We start from the raw sequence: 18,504 nt of genomic DNA on the forward strand, positions 1-18,504 counted from the left end.
TTAAAAGAATCATTCAGGTTGGGCTTTTGTTTTGATGTTGGCTTTTCCTCTGCAGCACCAGTACTACTCCCATTCCTTGACAACCCACAGCCTTAGCCACAAGTTACAGCATGCATAACTCCACATGCACACAAAGCTTTCCCCTTTTTACCTTATTGAAGGCAGCATAGTTTGTTGAAATGTTTGAGCAAACACAGGCAACAGTCTTTTCAAATATATTGGAGCCATTTCTGGATCACCTTTGGGCTCGTTTGATTCTTCTTCATCTTTGTTTGCATCTTTCTTTTTCTTTTCATCACCTTTGTTAACTGGACACATCCAGTCACCTACAATTTGTTTTAAGAGACCACTAGTAACATAGTTCTGGGTTTTTAAAAATTCATTTCATTTATCAATTGCTTCCTATGAAACATCTCAAAGAGATTAACAATAAAGACACAATATATAAACATATATAAAAACAATTTCATACCCAACACAGATACAGAGGGGACAAGCAATTCCACTACAGGCAACAGTAGTTTTAGGTCTACATCTTATATTCTACTTCCTATCTTCAGGGGAGAGTGCATGCACTTATATAGCCAACAGGCAGCACCCGTGAGAATAGAGAGAAAATAGGAAACTGGGTGGTGGGGAATGGAACAGGAAACCAGATAGGAGAGGGAGTAAAACTGAGTATCCAGGAAAAGGAAGAGAGAGGAAGACACACAGACACGTATAGAAAACAAATGGCCATACAGGTTATTCCCTGGTTTATAGTGAGAAAATATCCTCAGGAACCGAAGTGAGAGCCAGTTTTAGAAATCCAAGATTTTGAAGAAATTCAACATTTTAATGTAGCTAGGACCAGGCACCAATGTGTCCACCATACTCCCCTGCCCCCAAAAAGATAGGAGCATAACCAAATCACTAAAGCAAATAGAGTCCATTGATCATTTTGCAGGTAGGGAGAGAGCGACGTGTGACACCCTGCAGTACAGTTCACAATGAATACTGCAGGGAAGGCTCCAAGTTATTTACAACATACAATGTTGTTCATGGTATTAGACCCGCACTGTTGGGGGTTAGGCCAAAACTCAGAAAGTATAACACCCCTGCAATGTTACACAGCTATTATCTCCATCGTTGTAGAGTGAGAAATACACAACAATTCCACTGTGTAATTCAGTTATAACCCTACTGCACTTTGTAAAACTATACTGAGAAAGAACACCGCTGCAATGTAGACCACTGCAAATGCTGCAGGTCAGATCTGAGGCTGGCTTGGATTTCCAGTGAAAAATCCCCCATCTCCTTGAAATTACAGCTAATGTCACTGTACTTAAGCTACTCCCCCTCAGATCTTCTAGACCAATGTGAACATTCAATTGTACACAAAAGCCTCTTGTTCCAGTGACACACCTATGCAAATGCTCATTTTTCAAAAATGTTCAAAAATAGCACACAAAGACCCAAGTTAAGTATCTCTGCTCTATCTTCAATGCTAACTTTTGTTTCTTCAACTCCCTTAGCCACAGGCTCAGGTAACACACACACACACACGGGATGCACTGCAACATTTTGCTTCAGGGTTCCACTTCTACTGATATCATTTAGAACTTTCTCATTACAACTATGAGTAGTGTTCAGCAATTTTAGTTCTTTCTTCATGCTGAAATGCAGCTGTCACTGAACTCAACTGCAGAAGTTCTCATCTGGGCAATGTATCCGAGAATTCAAAGTGCCAGTGTTTCTGTTTAAAGCCCTATGTGGAGACAATATGTATAGGTACTGATGTGCTAATGCAAGAAGTTTCCAAGCCAAGATGGGTGAGCTGGAGCGCTTGGACTTCGAACAAAACATAGACATAGTGGGAATAACCAAAACCTGGTAGAATGGAGAAAGCCAGTGAAAAATCCCCACACAGACTCCTCCACAGAATCACTGTGGTGGTGATGCTGGTCCCTAAGTGTAATTTAGTACTGGGGACATACTATCATCACCCTTACCAAAATGACCAGGATGATAATTGAGATGGAGAATGAAATCAAGGAGGCATCCAAAAGAAGAAATGCTGTAGTAATGGTTGACTTCAGTTACCCCCACACAGAATGGGAACAAAAGCATCCCATTCACGACTAAGAAATAAAATGTCTACATACACTAAATGACTGTACCCTAGAACAGTTGGTCATGGAACGGACCAGAGGAAAAGTACCACCAGGGCCAAGAGGATGCCAACATGGTTAACAAGCAGAGTCAAGGAAACTATCAGAGGTAAGAAAGCCTTTCAAAATGGAAGCCTTGTCCAAAAAAAGAGAACAAAAAGGATCATAAGCTTTGGCAAGAGAAATGCAAGCAGACAATAAGGAATGAAAAAAAATTCAAGGAGCACACAGATAAAAACATAGGGTTGTACCAAATGTTAGTCAAACATGGCTAACTTAGGTCCATTAATATCAATGGGTCTACTCACAATATAACTTAGTTGGACACAACCCATATACACCAATAATTTTATTTTTATCGGGGGGGGGCTCTGCCCCCTATCCGACAAGGCCCCACCATCACCTGTGCCTAGATATAACACTTGACAGCCTTCCTCCACCCCCTTCGAGCTTACATGTTTGAAGGAAGGTCCTAGGTATAATGTACACAGACAACTCTTCCTCCCCCTCTGAACCCCTAGCTTCTCCACCAGTTCCACCATTCCTCTCTCTCAGAACTATCACACAGGTATCTCTCCCCCTTCTAGATTACATTCATACATGTGTCATACTCACACAGAAACGACGATTGCCTTCCCTCCCTTCTAAACAACCTCTTTAAACCTAGCTTCACATCAGCTGCAGTACCGGGGGACTGGAAAAGACATGCCCTGGGAGTGAGTACCTGAGCATTTTGGTGCTTGCTTGTTCACTCCTCTGGGTTGCTGTCTCTTGAGACATCTGAGGTCCCCAGTAAGTGCTGCAAGGACTGGGACCCCCTGCCTGATCCCAACTCCAGAGGGAGGCTGCAGTCAATCCTGCAGCCTCTTGCAACAGAGCTCCTGGCTGGGTCAGGAGGCATAAAAGCCCAGCTACCATTTAACCAATATAGAGGAGTTTGGTAGTGGAGAGGGCATATGGCATGTGTGTAGCTCCTGTGCAGGGTAAGAGCCTGTGCAGTGAACTTAATGATAGGAGAAAGTTGCCAGATGCCTTCAGAGTGAGTCTGCAACTCACAGAAGGCTGGCCCTCCCTGAGTGTGAGATGGGGGGGGGGGGGAGAACCACTTCTTTGTCTTGGAGCTGGCTGTGAGGGCCTGCCCCTGGTGTCAGGCCAAGGAGACAGTAAACTAGAGTTGCTGTTGGTGTACCGTCCACCTTGCTGCCCAGCAGCTTCTCTGACCAAGCTGGCAGAAGCCATCTTGGTTGTGGTATTGGAGCAGCTAAGAACGATAGTTCTGGGTGATTTCAGTGTCCATGCTGAAGCTACCACTAGTGTTCCGGCTCGGGATTTCATGGCCTCTATGACGATCATGGGGCTATCTCAAGTTGTCACAGGCCTGACGAATAGGTTTATGCTCCAGATGGAGGAAGGGGTGGTCTGGAAATAGAAGAGGTGGAGTGAGACTACTTCCTGGTGAAGTTTAGACTTACAGCTCCAATCCTCTCCTGCAGAGGGGGTGGACAGATTAAGATGGTCCACCTCCAAAGACTAATAGAATCCACAGCATTCCTGAATGCCCTGGAGAAGTTCCCAATAGATAGAGCAGGTGACCTTGTTGAAGTCCTTGTCACATTGTGGAACAGCAAGGCGTGTTGGGCTCTTGACACAGTTGCCCCCGAGCGCTCTCTCCAACATTGTGAAGCCTGGCTTGCACCTTGGTACACTAGTGAGCCAAGGGCAATGAAACAGGCTGGACGACAGCTAGAGTGCATGTGGTGAAAGATGTGCTGTGAGGCTGATCGGGAACACGTAAAACAAAACCATGCCTACTGCGTGGTGGCGAGGACAGCGAAGGCCGCTTCTCTGCCACCACTGCATCCTCAAGTAGCTGTCCAATGGAGCTTCTCTGTATTATCAGGGGTCTGTTGATATCATCTCCAGGAAATGGAGTTTTAGACCCTTCAGAGGCCCACTATGAATTGTTTACAAGGTACTTTGACGGTTCGCCTCTGCAACAATCTTGATGCTCCATCCAATTTACTGTAGTCTCCAGTGGGGTGTCCAGTGCATCTGCTGCAACTCCTTGGGATTTGTTTAAGTTGATGAGGCCTGATGACATGGACAAGATGCTTGCAACAATGCGGCCAGCAACGTGTCCTCTCGACCCTTGCCCTTCTTGGCTTATTAAAGCTTGCCGAGGGGGTTTGACCAAGTGAATCCAGGGTGTGATCAACGCATCGTTGCAGGAGTTGTTCCAGCCACCCTGAAAGAGGCGGTGATCCGACCGCTCCTGAAAAAGCCCACCCTGGACCCACTGGTTTGTGACAACTACCCCCCAGGCGCAAATATCCCCTTTTAGGGAAGGTGATTGAGAGGGTTGTGGTGCAGCAATTGCAAGTACTCTTGGATTGAACAAATCATCTTGACCCATTCCAGTCTGGGTTCAGGCCTGGTTATGGAACTGAATTGGCCTTGGTCACCCTAATGGATGACCTCTATTGGAAGAAGGATAGGGGGAGTGCGACCCCATTATTCTTACTTGATCTCTCAGCGGCTTTTGATACCATTGACCATGGTATCCTTCTGGGCCGACTTGGTGAGATGGGTATTGGGGGCACTGTTTTAGAGTGGTTCCGATCCTATCTCTAGAGTTGGTTTCTGAGAATAGCATTGGGTAATTGTCTTTCAGCCTCCTGGCAGTTGTGCTGTGGAGTGCTGCAGGGTACCATCTTGTCCCCCATGCCATTTAACATCTTGGGGTGATCCGTGGGAACGGTCATCAGGAGACTTGGGATGAGGTGTCACCACTATGCTGACGATATCCTGCTCTATTTCCCTGTAACATCTGAATCAGGAGAGGCTGTGCAAGCCCTGGACCACTGCCTGGATGAGGGCCAATAAACTGAGTCTGAATACTAACAAGACAGAGGCACTGTGGGTTGGTGGTGCCCAAGTTCAGATAATTGATCAGTTGCCTGCTTTGGATGGGGATGTACTCCCTCTGAAAGAGCAGGTTCATAGTCTGGGGGTGCTCCTGGATTCATCTTTGTTGCTAGAGGCCCAGGTGATCTCAGTGGCTAGGAGTGCTTTTTATCAGCTTCGGCTGGTAAGACAGCTGCGACCTTTTCTGGACCAGTATAGCCTGACCACTGTTGTCCATGCACTGGTAGCCTCCAGGCTGGATTACTGTAATGCGCTCTATGTGGGGCTATCCTTGAGGTTAGCTGCAGCTGGTGCAAAATGCGGCGGAAAGACTGCTCACTCGGGTAGGGTATCACCAACATGTCACCCCACTGCTGAATGAATTGCACTGGCTACCTATTAGCTACCAGGCTAAGTTCAAGGTGCTGGTTTTGGTGTACAAAGCACTGGACAGCTTTGGACCAAGATACCTGAAAGACTGTCTTACCCCTTATATACCCAGTTGGTTACTCCATTCTACAGGTGAGGGCCTCCTGCAGATACCATGTTATTAGGAGGTCTGTTCCACACAACACAGGAAGCGGACCTTTAGTGTAGTGGCACCCATCGTTTGGAATTCCCTCCTCTGAATATTAGACAGGCGCTATCTCTGTTAACTTTTCGGCGCCTACTGAAGACCTTCCTCTTTCAACGAGCCTTTTAAGTAGAGACCTTATCCTAGTCTGCGTCTGTGTTGGAATTGCTTTTTTAAGTGTTTTTAAAGCTTTTTTTTTTTAAGGTACTTTTAAAGATGTTTTGTTTTAATATGTTTTTAAGGATGTTCTGTTTCAATATATTTTAAAGTCTGTTTTTATGATGTTTTTGAGTGTTTTTAGCACTTTTGTTTGCTGCTCTGGGCTTCTACTGGAAGAGTGGGAAATAAATAAATAAATAAATAAAATACATACATACATACATCATCAAGGAACCTCCTCTAATCCTAGCTCCCCTCCACTTCCAGCAGCACTCTCTTAACTATCACACGGTTGGTTTCCTCTTTCCTTCATATACATCTCATACCAACAGGCAACAAACTAGTGCAAATATTATCTAAGAAATACACTAGTAGCAGGAGACTAGTGGGGGGCAGGAAGTTGGACCTTTGGATGACAACGGCGTCAAAAGTGGGCTAAAGGAGGAAAAAGAAAGGCTAAATGAATTCACACTGCAAGGTATCGAGCTGATCCCTGTGCCCAAACTAACTTCACAGGAAGAGAGTCTAAGGACCCGAGGCACAGAGTGATGACAAGCCTTACGGACAAATCTCCAGGTCCAATTGACATCCACTTGAGAGTTCTTAAAAGAACTCAAACATGAAATTGTTATCATCTACCAAAAGTCTGTAACCGCCCCTAAATTCAGCCTCCATACCTGAGGACTAGAAAGCGGTCAAAGTAATACCAATTTTAAAAAAAGAATCCAGGGAGGATCTAAGAAACAGATCAGCTTAATGTTTGTTCCAGAAAAACTGGTGAAAAGCCTTAATGAGGACAGAATTTCCAAGCATACAGAAGAACAAATGTTGCTGAAGCAGAACCAGCATGGCTTCCATAATGACAAGTCCTGTCTCACTAACCTTTTAGAATTCTTTGAGTGTGTGTTAACAAGAACATAGATAGAGGTAATCTACTTGACACTGTGTACTTGGACTTTCAAAAAGTTTTTGTCTAAGTATCTCACCAAATACTCCTGAGTAAGCTTTGCAGTCATTGAATCGGAGGAGCAGTCCTGTTATGGATCAGAACTGGTTAAGAAACAGGAAGCAGAGAGCAGAAAGAAATGGACATTTATCTCAATGAAGAAATGTAGAAAGTGGGATCTAGTGTTGAGACCTGTGCTTTTTAACGTGTTCATAAATGATCAAGACTTAGAGATAAGTGGCGATGTCACCTGGTTTGCTGCTGATACTAAACTTTTCAAGGTAGTTAAAATATTGTGAGGAGCTCCAAAAGGATATCTCAGAACTGGGTGTAGAATAGCAAATACAATTCTATTTAAGCAAGTGTAAAGTGACACACACAGGGGTAAAATATAATTTCACATATATGCTAATGGAGTCTGAACTGGCAGTGACTGACCAGGAATGAAACCTTGGCGTTATAACAAACAGCTTGATGAAGATGTTGGTGCAGGGTATGGCAGGTGTGAAAAAAGCAAACTCAATGTTACGATCATTAGGAAAGAGATGGAAAATAAAACTGCCTATACAAATTATGGTGAGACCACACTTGGAATACTGGGCTTCACCTTAAAAAGGATATTGCAGAGCTGGAAAAGGTTTAGAAAGGGGAAACCAAAATGACTGAAGCAACTCCCCTATGAGGAAAGCTTACAACATTTGGGGCTTTTTAGTTTACAGAAAGGCGGGGGGGGAAGAGTGTGTGTTGCCAGAAGTACATAGAATTATGCATGGAGGTGAAGATAGTGGATAGAAGAAGACTGTCTTCCTCTCTAATATCACCAGAACTTGGGGATATCCAATTACCTGAAAGATACCTGAAAGAGCATCTTACCCTTTATATACCCAGTCGATTGGTCCGCTCTGCAGGTGAGGGCTCCTGCAGATAGCATCTTATCAGGAGGTCCGTTCCGCAAAACATAGGAAACGGACCTTTAGTGTTGTGGCACCAACCCTTTGGAATTCCCTCCCCTTAAATATTAAACAGGCACCATCTCTGTTATCTTTTCAGTGCCTATTAAAGATCTTCCTCTTTCAACAAGCCTTTGAAGTAGAGACCTTATCCTAGTCTGTGTCTTTTGGAATTGCCTTTTAAGATGTTTTAAAGTATTTTTTAAAGTATGTTTTGCAGGGCTGTGGAGTCGGAGTCAGAAGCAATTTTGGGTGGAGCCAGAGTCGGTAGAAATGTACCGACTCCGACGTCAAAATAAATTTTGATTGACAAATTTTTTTACATAAAAATTCACAATGTCAAAGAAGCTTCCCATGAAGTCAGCTGTAGTTGAGCATTTCACCATAACTCAAGATGGAAAACATTTTGTGTGTCAGTGTATGACACAGGACCCAGATGAAGACAAATGCTGTGACGCCAAGATCAGCACATATTCAAGCAGCGATAAAAATGCTCTTACGAGAGCTTCCAATTTAAAAAGACATTTACAGCGCTTTCCAGGGCTGTGGAGTCAGAGTTAGAGTCATGGAGTCGGAAGCAATTTTGGGTGGAGTCTGAGTCGGACAGTAGAAAAACAGAGGAGTCGGAGTCGAAGGTTTGGCGTACCTACTCCACAGCCCTGATGTTTTAAAGATACTTTATATTTAAAATGTTTAAGATGTTTTGTTTTTGAGATGTTTTAAGATGCTTTTAGTGTTTTGTTCTTTGTTTATTGCCATGGGCTCCTTGTGGGAAGAAGGGCGGGATAGAAGTTTAATGAACAATAAATAAAACTGAATGTTCGAAGATTCAGGTCAGACAAAAAACTTCTCCACATAGCACATACTTGGAATTTGCTCCCAAAAGAGGGGTTATAGCCACCAACTCTGATAGCTTTAAAAGAGAGTTAAGACAAATTCATGGAGAATAAGGCTCTCAATTGCTACTACCCATGAGAGGATGTCTTCTCTCATATCAATCTTACCATACTAACATGATCTTCCTTAGACATGCACCTCCAAATGCCCCTGCCATCTATATGAATAGCTATGTGGATATGATATGAATAGCTATGTGGAAAGGGACTTTTCAGTTGTAGCACTCTGCGTGTGTAGTTTTCTCCCCAGGTAAGCTCACCTGCCACCTACACCAATGTCTCTTAGGCATCAGACACAGACTTTTTTTGTTTTCCTGGGCTTCTAACACATGATGTTCTTCTAAAATTTGGGCAATGATTGTTTGTAGTGTTGCCTTTCAATGTTTTATTTATCATAAACTGCTCTGGATTGAAGGATAGTACAGAAATGTTTTACTAATTAGCTCTATAGTTTCCTTCAACAAGAAAGATTTGTTAAAGTGTTTTGATATTTATCCTACATATTCAGTTTATATGCACATACACCTATCACATTCTTGACTTATTTTATGCACCTGAAACAGATGTCATGACAGAACAAACAAGTCTTAAAAATGTGGCCAAAATGTGTTTTTTTCTATTTCTATTGAGGATTTCTATTGATGACAGTTGATAGCTGCGTGTGGACCTTCAGAAAGAGGTGGACTAAACATTGCCATGTCATGCTGTGCTCTTGGCCTGGCTGGTCTTCTGCCTTAACCCCCACCCTCATCCAAATATTATACTGCAGACTATGACAGACAGCAATTTTTTTCTGTAAATGCGACTGTCATAGCTACACAAAAAACCTGTCGTTTCCTAGACTATTTCAGTTGGTTTTGAAACAGTCAAGGCAACGGCAGGGAGTTTATGGATAAACCTATTCTATTTACATTAAGAAAAATTGATAATAAATAAACTGTTAAGCATTTCAGCAGCATAATGACTTTTTAAAAACTCTGCCATTATATGGCAGAAATCAATTGTACATTCTTATACTTAAACTCAATCATGGCTTTACACTGAAGAAAACAGCCTGGCAATTTTTACACTAACCTGGAGATTGAAGAATGGCCACTACTTCACTATGCCCTCTTTCACGAGCCTTGTCCAAAGGAGTCTTTCCATCTTCATCTCTCAAATCTGGATTGGCACCATGTCGCAAGAGAGTCTAAAAGCAGTCAAGCTTTTATTATCAGAACTACCTTAATAAAAAGCTAGTCAATGTACTAATGGTACAATGTAGGTTCCTCTGACCTTGCATGGGAAAACAGGTTAATGAGTATGCTCTTTAGTGTGGGAAATCAGGGAAGGGAGAGAGAGAAAAGAAGAGAAGAAAGTCTCTTCCTGGACCACAGACATCGGCTGCCTTCAGACAATGCTCTACACATGAACTAGAATACTCTGAGTAAGCTTTGCTCATGCACACTTCTACCCTCACTCTCCTCTCCCAAAAGGCATAATGTCTCACTGTTTGAATCAAACCACAATATGCTGTGGCATCTAAACCAGCAAAGTGCCATTTTAATGACAATGATTGATCCTAGTTTGGAGTGATCACTCCTACTAATTTGCTGGTTCAGAAATCACCAACTGTGGCTTGTTTCAAAAAAGGAACTATGCCCCACAAGGAGGAGGGGACACACACTGCTGTTGTTCAAAATAATCCAAACTATTGGAAGATTGGCTGAATGTAGCTACTGTTCATGCTGCAGTTGCCCACACATTAATTTAGCATTACAAATATCTTCTAAGGGTTGAATAGAAGGTACAGATTATTGTTGTTTATACATTGCAGCAAAACATTTGGTAGCACTCACATCAAATTCAAATGTATCTCTTTAGAAACGTATTAAGGGGCAGGGTACTTAAATATTATTTACTTCAGCTAGTCTAAAAGCTTATAGGAACTAGAATAATTTGTTTGCATTTTTGTAAATTGCAAAACATTAAAACAAAAAATTAATATTAAAAAATCACCTTTGCTACTTGAGGTCTTCCAAAACATGCTGCATAATGTAAAGACGATGACCGCTGACCCCTGTTAACATCAGCACCTCGCTCACAGAGAAATTCAACCTATGTACAGAAGAGGAACAGTTTATTTTTCCTTGCACTTTTTCCTTTATATAGAAAATCAAAATCATCATTCTTTTCCTTGTTTACCATCTCCTGAGTTCCAAAAGCTGAGGCCCAGTTTAAGAGAGTTTGTCCCACATCATCCATAAAATTTACTTCAAAAGCTAGAGGGAGAAAAAAGAAAATGTTATTCTAAATTTGCCATGCAGTTACGGCTGATAACCTAAGACTAGGTCTCAGCATTCTATACTATGCAGATCAAACAAGCTTTTAAACAACAAAAATGTTAGCTAATCCTATAAAAGAATATACAAATATTCTTATTATTTGAAGCTATGCATTATACAGATAAACATTAAAAAACCAACAAGAAATTACAATGTCAGAGAAAGGTCATTTGCTTACCACCTGTGTCAATAGCATCTATTAGGGCATCTGTATCTTTGCTGCGGATGCAGTCTATCAGCTGTCGATGGGAACGCTCTCCAGTACTATCAAGCCTACGCAATCCTGGGATTCTGCCTGTAGATCCAGCACTAGACTTTGGCAAGGCTTTCCGTCCTTCAAACAGGAGCACCAAAAGAAGATCTACCAAACGCATGGTATCAAGTACACATCTTTCATCGCCCTGCAATGCACTCTCTATAGAATCTGGAAGCTCAGATCTTAGGAGGTCCTGGAAATAATTAAAAGTCTGAACAATAAAAATATACAGGACTTTAGAAAATCCAATGAGAAAGGGATTGCATCTCCATATGAAAAAGCTAAATTGTAACCAATATTATTCAGTTTAGATCACACCCTTCCTCCCAAAGGAGCCTGGGGCGGCCATATACCCCAAGTTCAAAAACAATTAACAGTTAATATTTTAAGGATTTTGGAATATGAAGTTACAGGATGGTCTATAAGAAAAAACAACTGAAAAACTATTAAGTTGTTGTAGAAAACTACAGAAATATAGAATGTAGTTATACAATACCTGCCGCAAAGTACAGGTTTATGTAAATTATCAATATTTAACAAAGAAATTCTTACATGTGTTACTACTGGAGAGCCTCTGCAGAGTGTTGATAACAGGCTTACAATAGTGGACACCTGATTACTCAATTTAGAGTCTGCAGCTGTGGATGGTGCTCCTGTGCTACTCCGACCAGGTTTGCATGCTGAAGATGGTCCTGAAGCTGTGCCACCTGCTGCAGCCATGCGAGATAATAGCTCTTCAGTTAGTCCATGTTTGGCTAGTGGTGCTGGATCGACTCCACGGCGTGTAAATCGGTCAGCTAAGGAAGCAAAACATCGCAGCGCACCATCTGAAACCTGAAGGAACATATGACAATCTAAGACTGAAAAGCAACCAGTTTAAACAAAAACACCTATTTGGCCATTTAGGCTATCTACACAAATCTAGACCAAATTGAGACTCTCTTAGTTATGCATGGAATAAGACAGCAGTCATTTTCTAATACAAGTTCTACTTGGGGACTGTAACTGGGAAAATAAAACCCAGCTTTAAATTAGATATGTGTGGGATAAATACCTATTCTCAAAGGATAAATATTGGAAAAGTACTTCTGGATGTATTATTTATCATATAGCAAGCTATGATACAATTCAAGATACTATGCAGACATTTTCAAAAGTCGTAATATGGATTGATAAAGTTCTCAGAAAAAGTAAAAAACCTGAAGTGTATCCAGACTAGCCTTTATTGTCCTTAAAGTGTAGTACAAAAAACAGCAGCCAGGATCCACTTCATGAAGTGTATGACACTGGTATTATTCAACCTGTGCTGGCTTCTAATTTGTTTCCGGACACAATTTAAGCTGCTGGTATTACCTATAAAGCCCTAAATGATTTGGAGTCAGGTTATTTGAAGGACCCTTTTCTCTAGCATGAGATTGCCCTTCCTTTACGATTGTCATCTCAGGCTTTGGCTCTGCTTTTAGAGGCACAGCAAATTCAGACACAGGACAGGGCCTTCTAAGTAGGAATGGCAAGGCTGTGCAATGCTCTTCCTTGAGAGGCTCAGTTAGCTCTCTCTCTCTTTTGGCCTTCAAAAAATATAGACTACACATTATTTCACCAGGCTTTATAGATGTTTTAATTTTCTTTTGATGCTGTAGATAGTTTTAGCATTGCTCTGGTTTTAGCTCTTGATTCTTCTGCATTTGTTAGATTTTTATTGTATGCTATCTATTTTAACTATGTTGTTAGCTACTTTGGAAATTCTTGTAGCTGAAAGGAGGAACGTAATTTTTAACATAAATTAATATAAATCCTTTGGACAGTATCCAATGAGGTGCTTCTATTAGTGCAAGGATTTCTGCTTGTACAACGAAACTGCTCCTGCTTCTCCTAGTGTGCCCTCCCCAAATCTGCTCCCAGGGATTGGCGGAACCACCAGAACAGATTTAGGGTGCACACAGCGAAAAGTTCCACTGCACAGCCAAAAATTCTTGTGCTAGCGAAAGCACTTTCTTGGATACCCACTATGTTTTGGCGTGACTTTGCAATCATCCTGCAATTAAAGATGTGAGTGACACTCTTGAGTAAATGCCAGAAGACTTCAAACACTATAGCACTATAATCTCTGATCCAGGCAGCATTCACAGAATAGTTAGAGGAAAAGTTTGCAATAAAGAAAGAATATAATGAGAATATATTCTCATTAGACAGCCACTATGGTACAGTGATTAAGTGTCAGACTAAGACTAGGAAGACTCACATTCAAATCTTCATTCTGCCACAAAACTCACTGGATGATCTCCAGCATCACAATCTCTCTTACCTTCCAGAATTGATGTGATAATAAAATGGGGGAGGAGGTATCATGTGAACTGTCTTGAGCTTACATAACAATAAAAATAACAGCCAGTAGCACTATTCCATAAATACTTGCACAAAAGCTTGTGTAACAGTTTGCATAATATATTACCTAGGATCTATAGCAGTCCTGAACCTTCTGTTTATGCAAAAGGTTGCAAGAATAAAAAAAACTCTTCTGATTTTGCCATTCTGTGACTACAAGATCACATCCACATGTAGAAGCAAACCTTTGGATCATTCATTCATTGGCGATCACTCGTGACCGAGTAAGATTGTCTTCCAAGTTAAGGTCTTTAATGATGGGTTCGTAAGTGACTGTGGAGGCCAATCCTAGATCCACACAGCCTCCCACAATGAGGACATGGGTTTCCAGCTGGAAGACAATCACAATGAGAATTTGCTTGACGTGCCTTCCACTTAGCTCGTTTGTCCCTTTCACCCTGTACTAGTGCTTCTTCAAAGTCCATAACACCTTTAGCTGATCTCCAACTGAGACGCTCATGGGCCAAAACTTCCCAGTTCTTGATGCTCACGTTACTTTTTTTGGTAAACCTTTAACAGCATCTTTAAACCTCTTTTGCCGTCCACCAATATTCCGTTTTCCATCCTTAAGTTGGGAGAAAGTAGCTGCTTTGAAAGATGGTAATCAGGCATTCAAACAACATGGCCCATCCAGCAAAGTTGATGTTGAAGGATCATTGTTTCAACACTAGTGGTCTTTTCTGCTTCCAAAATGCTAACATTAGTCCGTCTATCTTCCCAAGTAATTTGCAAAATTTTCTGGAGGCAGCATTGGTGGAATCTTTCAATAAATTGGGAGTGGTGTTTATAAATGGTCCATGTTTTACAGGCGTACAGTAATATCAGTAGTACAATGGCTTTGTAAATAAGCATTTTGGTCCCCCAGCGAATATCCCGATCTTCGAACACTCTACGCTTCGTCCGGGAGAATCCAGCACTCGCAGAGCTCAGACAATGTTGAATTTCAGCGTCAATATCAGCTTTTATAGAGATGGCTGCTAAGATTAAAAAATGATCAACATTCTTTAGCGTCGCACCATTAAGCTGGATTGATGGTGCTATAGAGGGACTAGTTCGCACCTGCTGATGAAGCACTTTGGTTTTTTTGATATTAAGTGAGAGGCCAAGCTTTCTATATGCTTCTGCAAAGGCGTTTAGGATAGTTTGAAGATCTTTCTCTGAATGCGCGGAGATACATTATCATCAGCATACTGAAGTTCTACAACAGAGGCTGTAATTACTTTACTTTTTGCTTTCAGTCTACTGATATTAAAAAGCTTTCCATCTATTTGATATGATTTCCACACCAGTAGGAAGTTTGCCCTCAATAAGATGCAGAGTCACAGCAATGACACATCCCTGTTTTACGCCTGATCCAACTCTGAATGGATCGTTCTGAAAGCCATTGTTATCCAAAATTGTCGCTGTCATGTTGTGAAGGAGTCACAAAATATTCACAAATTTATCAGGGCATCCAATTTTCAGAAGGATGGTCCAGACAGCAGTTCGATTCATAGTATCAAAGGTCTTAGTCAGATCAGTAAAAGCCATATATAAAGGTCGGTTTTGCTCCCAGCATTTTTCTTCAAGCTGTCATGCAGTCAAGATCATGTCCACTGTCCCCCTGGAAGAGCGGAAACCATATTGGGATTCAGGGAGGATATCTTCTGAGATGGGTAGGAGGCGATTTGCGAGGATCCTTGCAAGGATTTTACCTGCGTTAGCAAGAAGAAAGATGCCTCGATAGTTCCCACAATCTATTCTATCACCCTGTTACACTGCAGCCAACTCAGAAGGGACAGGAAGGGGGGAGGCATGAGTTTCAGGCACCTCCGCAGCCAGAAGAAGCAGAGTTGGGGATTGTTGTGTCTGAGCAGGAGCGAACGGGAGGAGGGCAGCCTGCTCTTCAGCCAGTTCCCACGAGTAACGCCCTTCCCGAGGAGCCGAGCACACCGCCCCCAGTTGATGCAGAGAACAGGTGGGGGGAAGCTTCAGAGTCAGTGCCAGCTACTCCTTTTCCAAGCAGTTCCCAGGAGGATTCCAGTGCGGCACCGCCCTCTGACCTTGAGCCTGCTGCTCGCAAGCAGGTGTCTTCTGATGAGCAGTTGGATGCGCGCCCTGTCTCCTCGTTCCCACCGGCGCGAGAAACGGACAGGGCAAAGACAGGAGTTACGAAAGAGCCAGAGATTACGTTCAAAAACATTTCCTATATAAGCCTGCCGCTCCCAGTGGGGGGTCGTTGAGTCAACTTCCTTCGCACGCTGCAGAGCATGTCTAGAGTATAGTCAGGGGTTTTAGTGAGTTAGCATAAGGTTTCCTATGAAGCGCAATGCCTTTGATGTATCCATTACTCTAATAAAACGAGATTTACTCGCACACACACTCCAGCCTCATTCTTTCGGCTCTGGACGGGACACACCCTTCTTTAAAAGAGTTATATTTATGGCATCCCTAAAGTCTTCTGGGATCTCCTCCCTCATTCAGATCTTTTAGATGAGCTTATGAAGTTGTTGCATAAGTTCAGGCCCTCCTTCAGCAGGAATCCCATCAGGTCCACTAGCTTTGTTATTCTTCATTTGTTTAACTGCTATACTGACTTCATCCAAATTAGAGGATACTGCAAGTTAGTCTCTAGTTTGTTGTTGCGGAATTTGTGAGAAGACCTCACCAGCCACAAAAGAGTTACGATTAAGGAGGTTGTGGTAATGCTTTGTCTAACTCAGTGCAGCATTTTTTTTCTTCCATCAAAAAGCGTACCATATAATTGCTGCAATCTCCTAATCTCCAATTAAACATATAAAAACCTTAAATTCCATTAGAGTCAATAATTTTAAGATACTGCACTGACATTCCTGGAGAACACGTATGTGTATGCTTGTAGTGTGTGTTGGCTTAAAATGTCCTTCAAGTAATCCTGAACTATGTATAATTTCCAAGAGGACATCTTGACATTAATACTTGAAATTAATCCTAATACTGGGTGACTGTTCATTTACACTGGCAATTTGAACTAAGAAACTATAACACTGTTAAATTCTTTGTGATAGTTCTACACATCTATCAATTTTGCAATAGGCAATTTATAATGCTGCCAGCTATGGCGCTATATATTCTGAATTGCTTACCTGGTGGTCTTCATGTTTTAACAGACTTGAGAGGGATTCAACACAAATCTCTAAAGAGGAATCCTGAGGTTCCATTTTTCCACAGAGTCTGGATACCACAGCCATAGCAGAATGCAACGTATCTTTATGAACCAGGTGTCCACTGTCACGAATAAATGTCAACACACAGTTCAACCCCCCTGCTTCAAACACAGCACCTGACTCACGGGTACAGATGAGTTCCAATACCTAGAATGAAAGTGGAATTACAATTAAAATTATACAAAGACGTTCTTTCTTTCACATTCTCCCAAGGCCTATTCATTTTTAATAAAAAATATTATCCATCAATAAAACATCTGCTTTTGGGCACAAGCAAGCCTACAAGCACAGCAGGACCTACAGATAACCTGCATACAAATAAAGCATGTGGAGACAAATGATAAGGCTCCAAACAGAAATTGACAAAGGAAAAACGTTTCACTACCCTTAAACAAATATAACTTGAGAAGAGTTAAGATAAAACATGCAATTGTTTATTACATAAACATAGCTTTTTAATTTTCCATAGAATAAAATGAGCAACATAAATAAATAGAAAGCACTTCTTGGTTCCACTTGTAGGCTACTGGCAATTAAAAACAAGTGCTCCTAAAAACATATAATGCCAGATGCATTTCAACATTTTTGTCTTGTTCAGTAGCCAAATGTTTAGCCTAAAGCAAAAACATAAATAATAATGGTTAGAAACCTCAGACAGGGAAACATCATTTAAGAATCCAAAATATGGGAAGACCTCTTCAGGTGTTATACAACTGGAAGTATGTACAAGGCATGGGGCTGTGTGTGTGTCAGTCATGCCCCTCCATCCCCAACCTTACCATGTTGAACAGCAAGGTCTGAAAGGGGTGTTGTAAGCAAGTTTGCCTGAACCCACAATCAGGAGCCCTGCACAAGCACACTTACAAGCTCTATATTTATTTATTATTTGATTTATATCCCACCCTTCCTCCCAGCAGGAGCCCAGGGCGGCAAACAAAAGCGCTAAAAACACATCAATACTCCAAAGACATAGGAGTTTTAATAGGCTCCATCATACATGGTCTCAACAGTCTCAGGATTCTGAGCACCAAGCTACACATGATGCAGAATATCCACAAACAGAACCTCTTCAAGGTGTTTGTTTTTTTAAAAAAAGCAACAACAACCTGTTAATAGCAGTTGTGGAGGTAGGGTTAAATTTGCACAATGGTGCTGGTGTGTGAGGTCTTATCCTTCTCCTGCATGTGAAGTTTGCAATTAAAATACCAACACCTTTGTGTACAAGCCGATCTCCAGCTGAAAGGGATGGCATCCATGCTATGTAAGTTGTTGATTGGCAGAGCAATGGGAGGCTCTGAGGGTCTACAATTAGCCTGCCAAGTGGATCTCATCTCAATCAAAGCTGAGGCTTGGGCAAAGATCTGATCTAAACCCCCTCATTTCATTGGCACTGGACTCCAATCAAGCTATCCCACATGTTTTGGTTATCTTCACAGCTTTGCTGCAGAGGCTGTGGCTGTAAGGGCACACTGGTTCATCTTTGGTGGGATTGCAGTAAGGTCCAGCAATTTGGAGTCTTGAGTTTTTTTATCAAATCTCCCATATGACCACTCAAAAGTTAAAACCTGATCCCGTATTAGCCTTGCTGTCTATTGAGAGTGACATCAACCCTGTGGTTCATCATAGTGAGCTAGTCTCCCTACTCATTACGCGACAAGCTGGCAAGTTGAAAGGGGAGTCTGGTCCCTCCAAGGAGGGTTGGTGGTCTTAAGCGTGGGACATAATGTTTTCTGAGTATCTAACTCATTACTGAAGAGTTGTATATGGTATAGCAC

The 18,504-nt window shown here is 41.9% G+C and overlaps 1 protein-coding gene across 13 annotated transcripts in view; it reads right to left on the minus strand.

The window, feature by feature from the left end:
- Positions 1-18,504, minus strand: part of HECTD1 (HECT domain E3 ubiquitin protein ligase 1) — a 136,821-nt gene that overhangs the window by 76,640 nt on the left and 41,677 nt on the right. For 9 of the 13 annotated variants that reach the window (XM_061611580.1, XM_061611568.1, XM_061611570.1 and 6 more), the window contains exons 4-10: positions 16,649-16,876; positions 11,712-11,993; positions 11,082-11,370; positions 10,764-10,840; positions 10,578-10,676; positions 9,654-9,768; positions 152-326 (exon numbers count right to left, since the gene is read on the minus strand). In XM_061611580.1, the coding sequence (XP_061467564.1) occupies positions 152-326; positions 9,654-9,768; positions 10,578-10,676; positions 10,764-10,840; positions 11,082-11,370; positions 11,712-11,993; positions 16,649-16,876 (1,265 nt within the window). The remainder of the gene's footprint in view (positions 1-151; positions 327-9,653; positions 9,769-10,577; positions 10,677-10,763; positions 10,841-11,081; positions 11,371-11,711; positions 11,994-16,648; positions 16,877-18,504) is intronic. The other 4 variants (XM_061611573.1, XM_061611579.1, XM_061611575.1 and 1 more) reach the window with 2 other exon arrangements.

The sequence above is a fragment of the Rhineura floridana genome, chromosome 2 (assembly GCF_030035675.1).
Source record: "Rhineura floridana isolate rRhiFlo1 chromosome 2, rRhiFlo1.hap2, whole genome shotgun sequence".
Classification (NCBI taxonomy): Eukaryota; Metazoa; Chordata; class Lepidosauria; order Squamata; family Rhineuridae; genus Rhineura; species Rhineura floridana.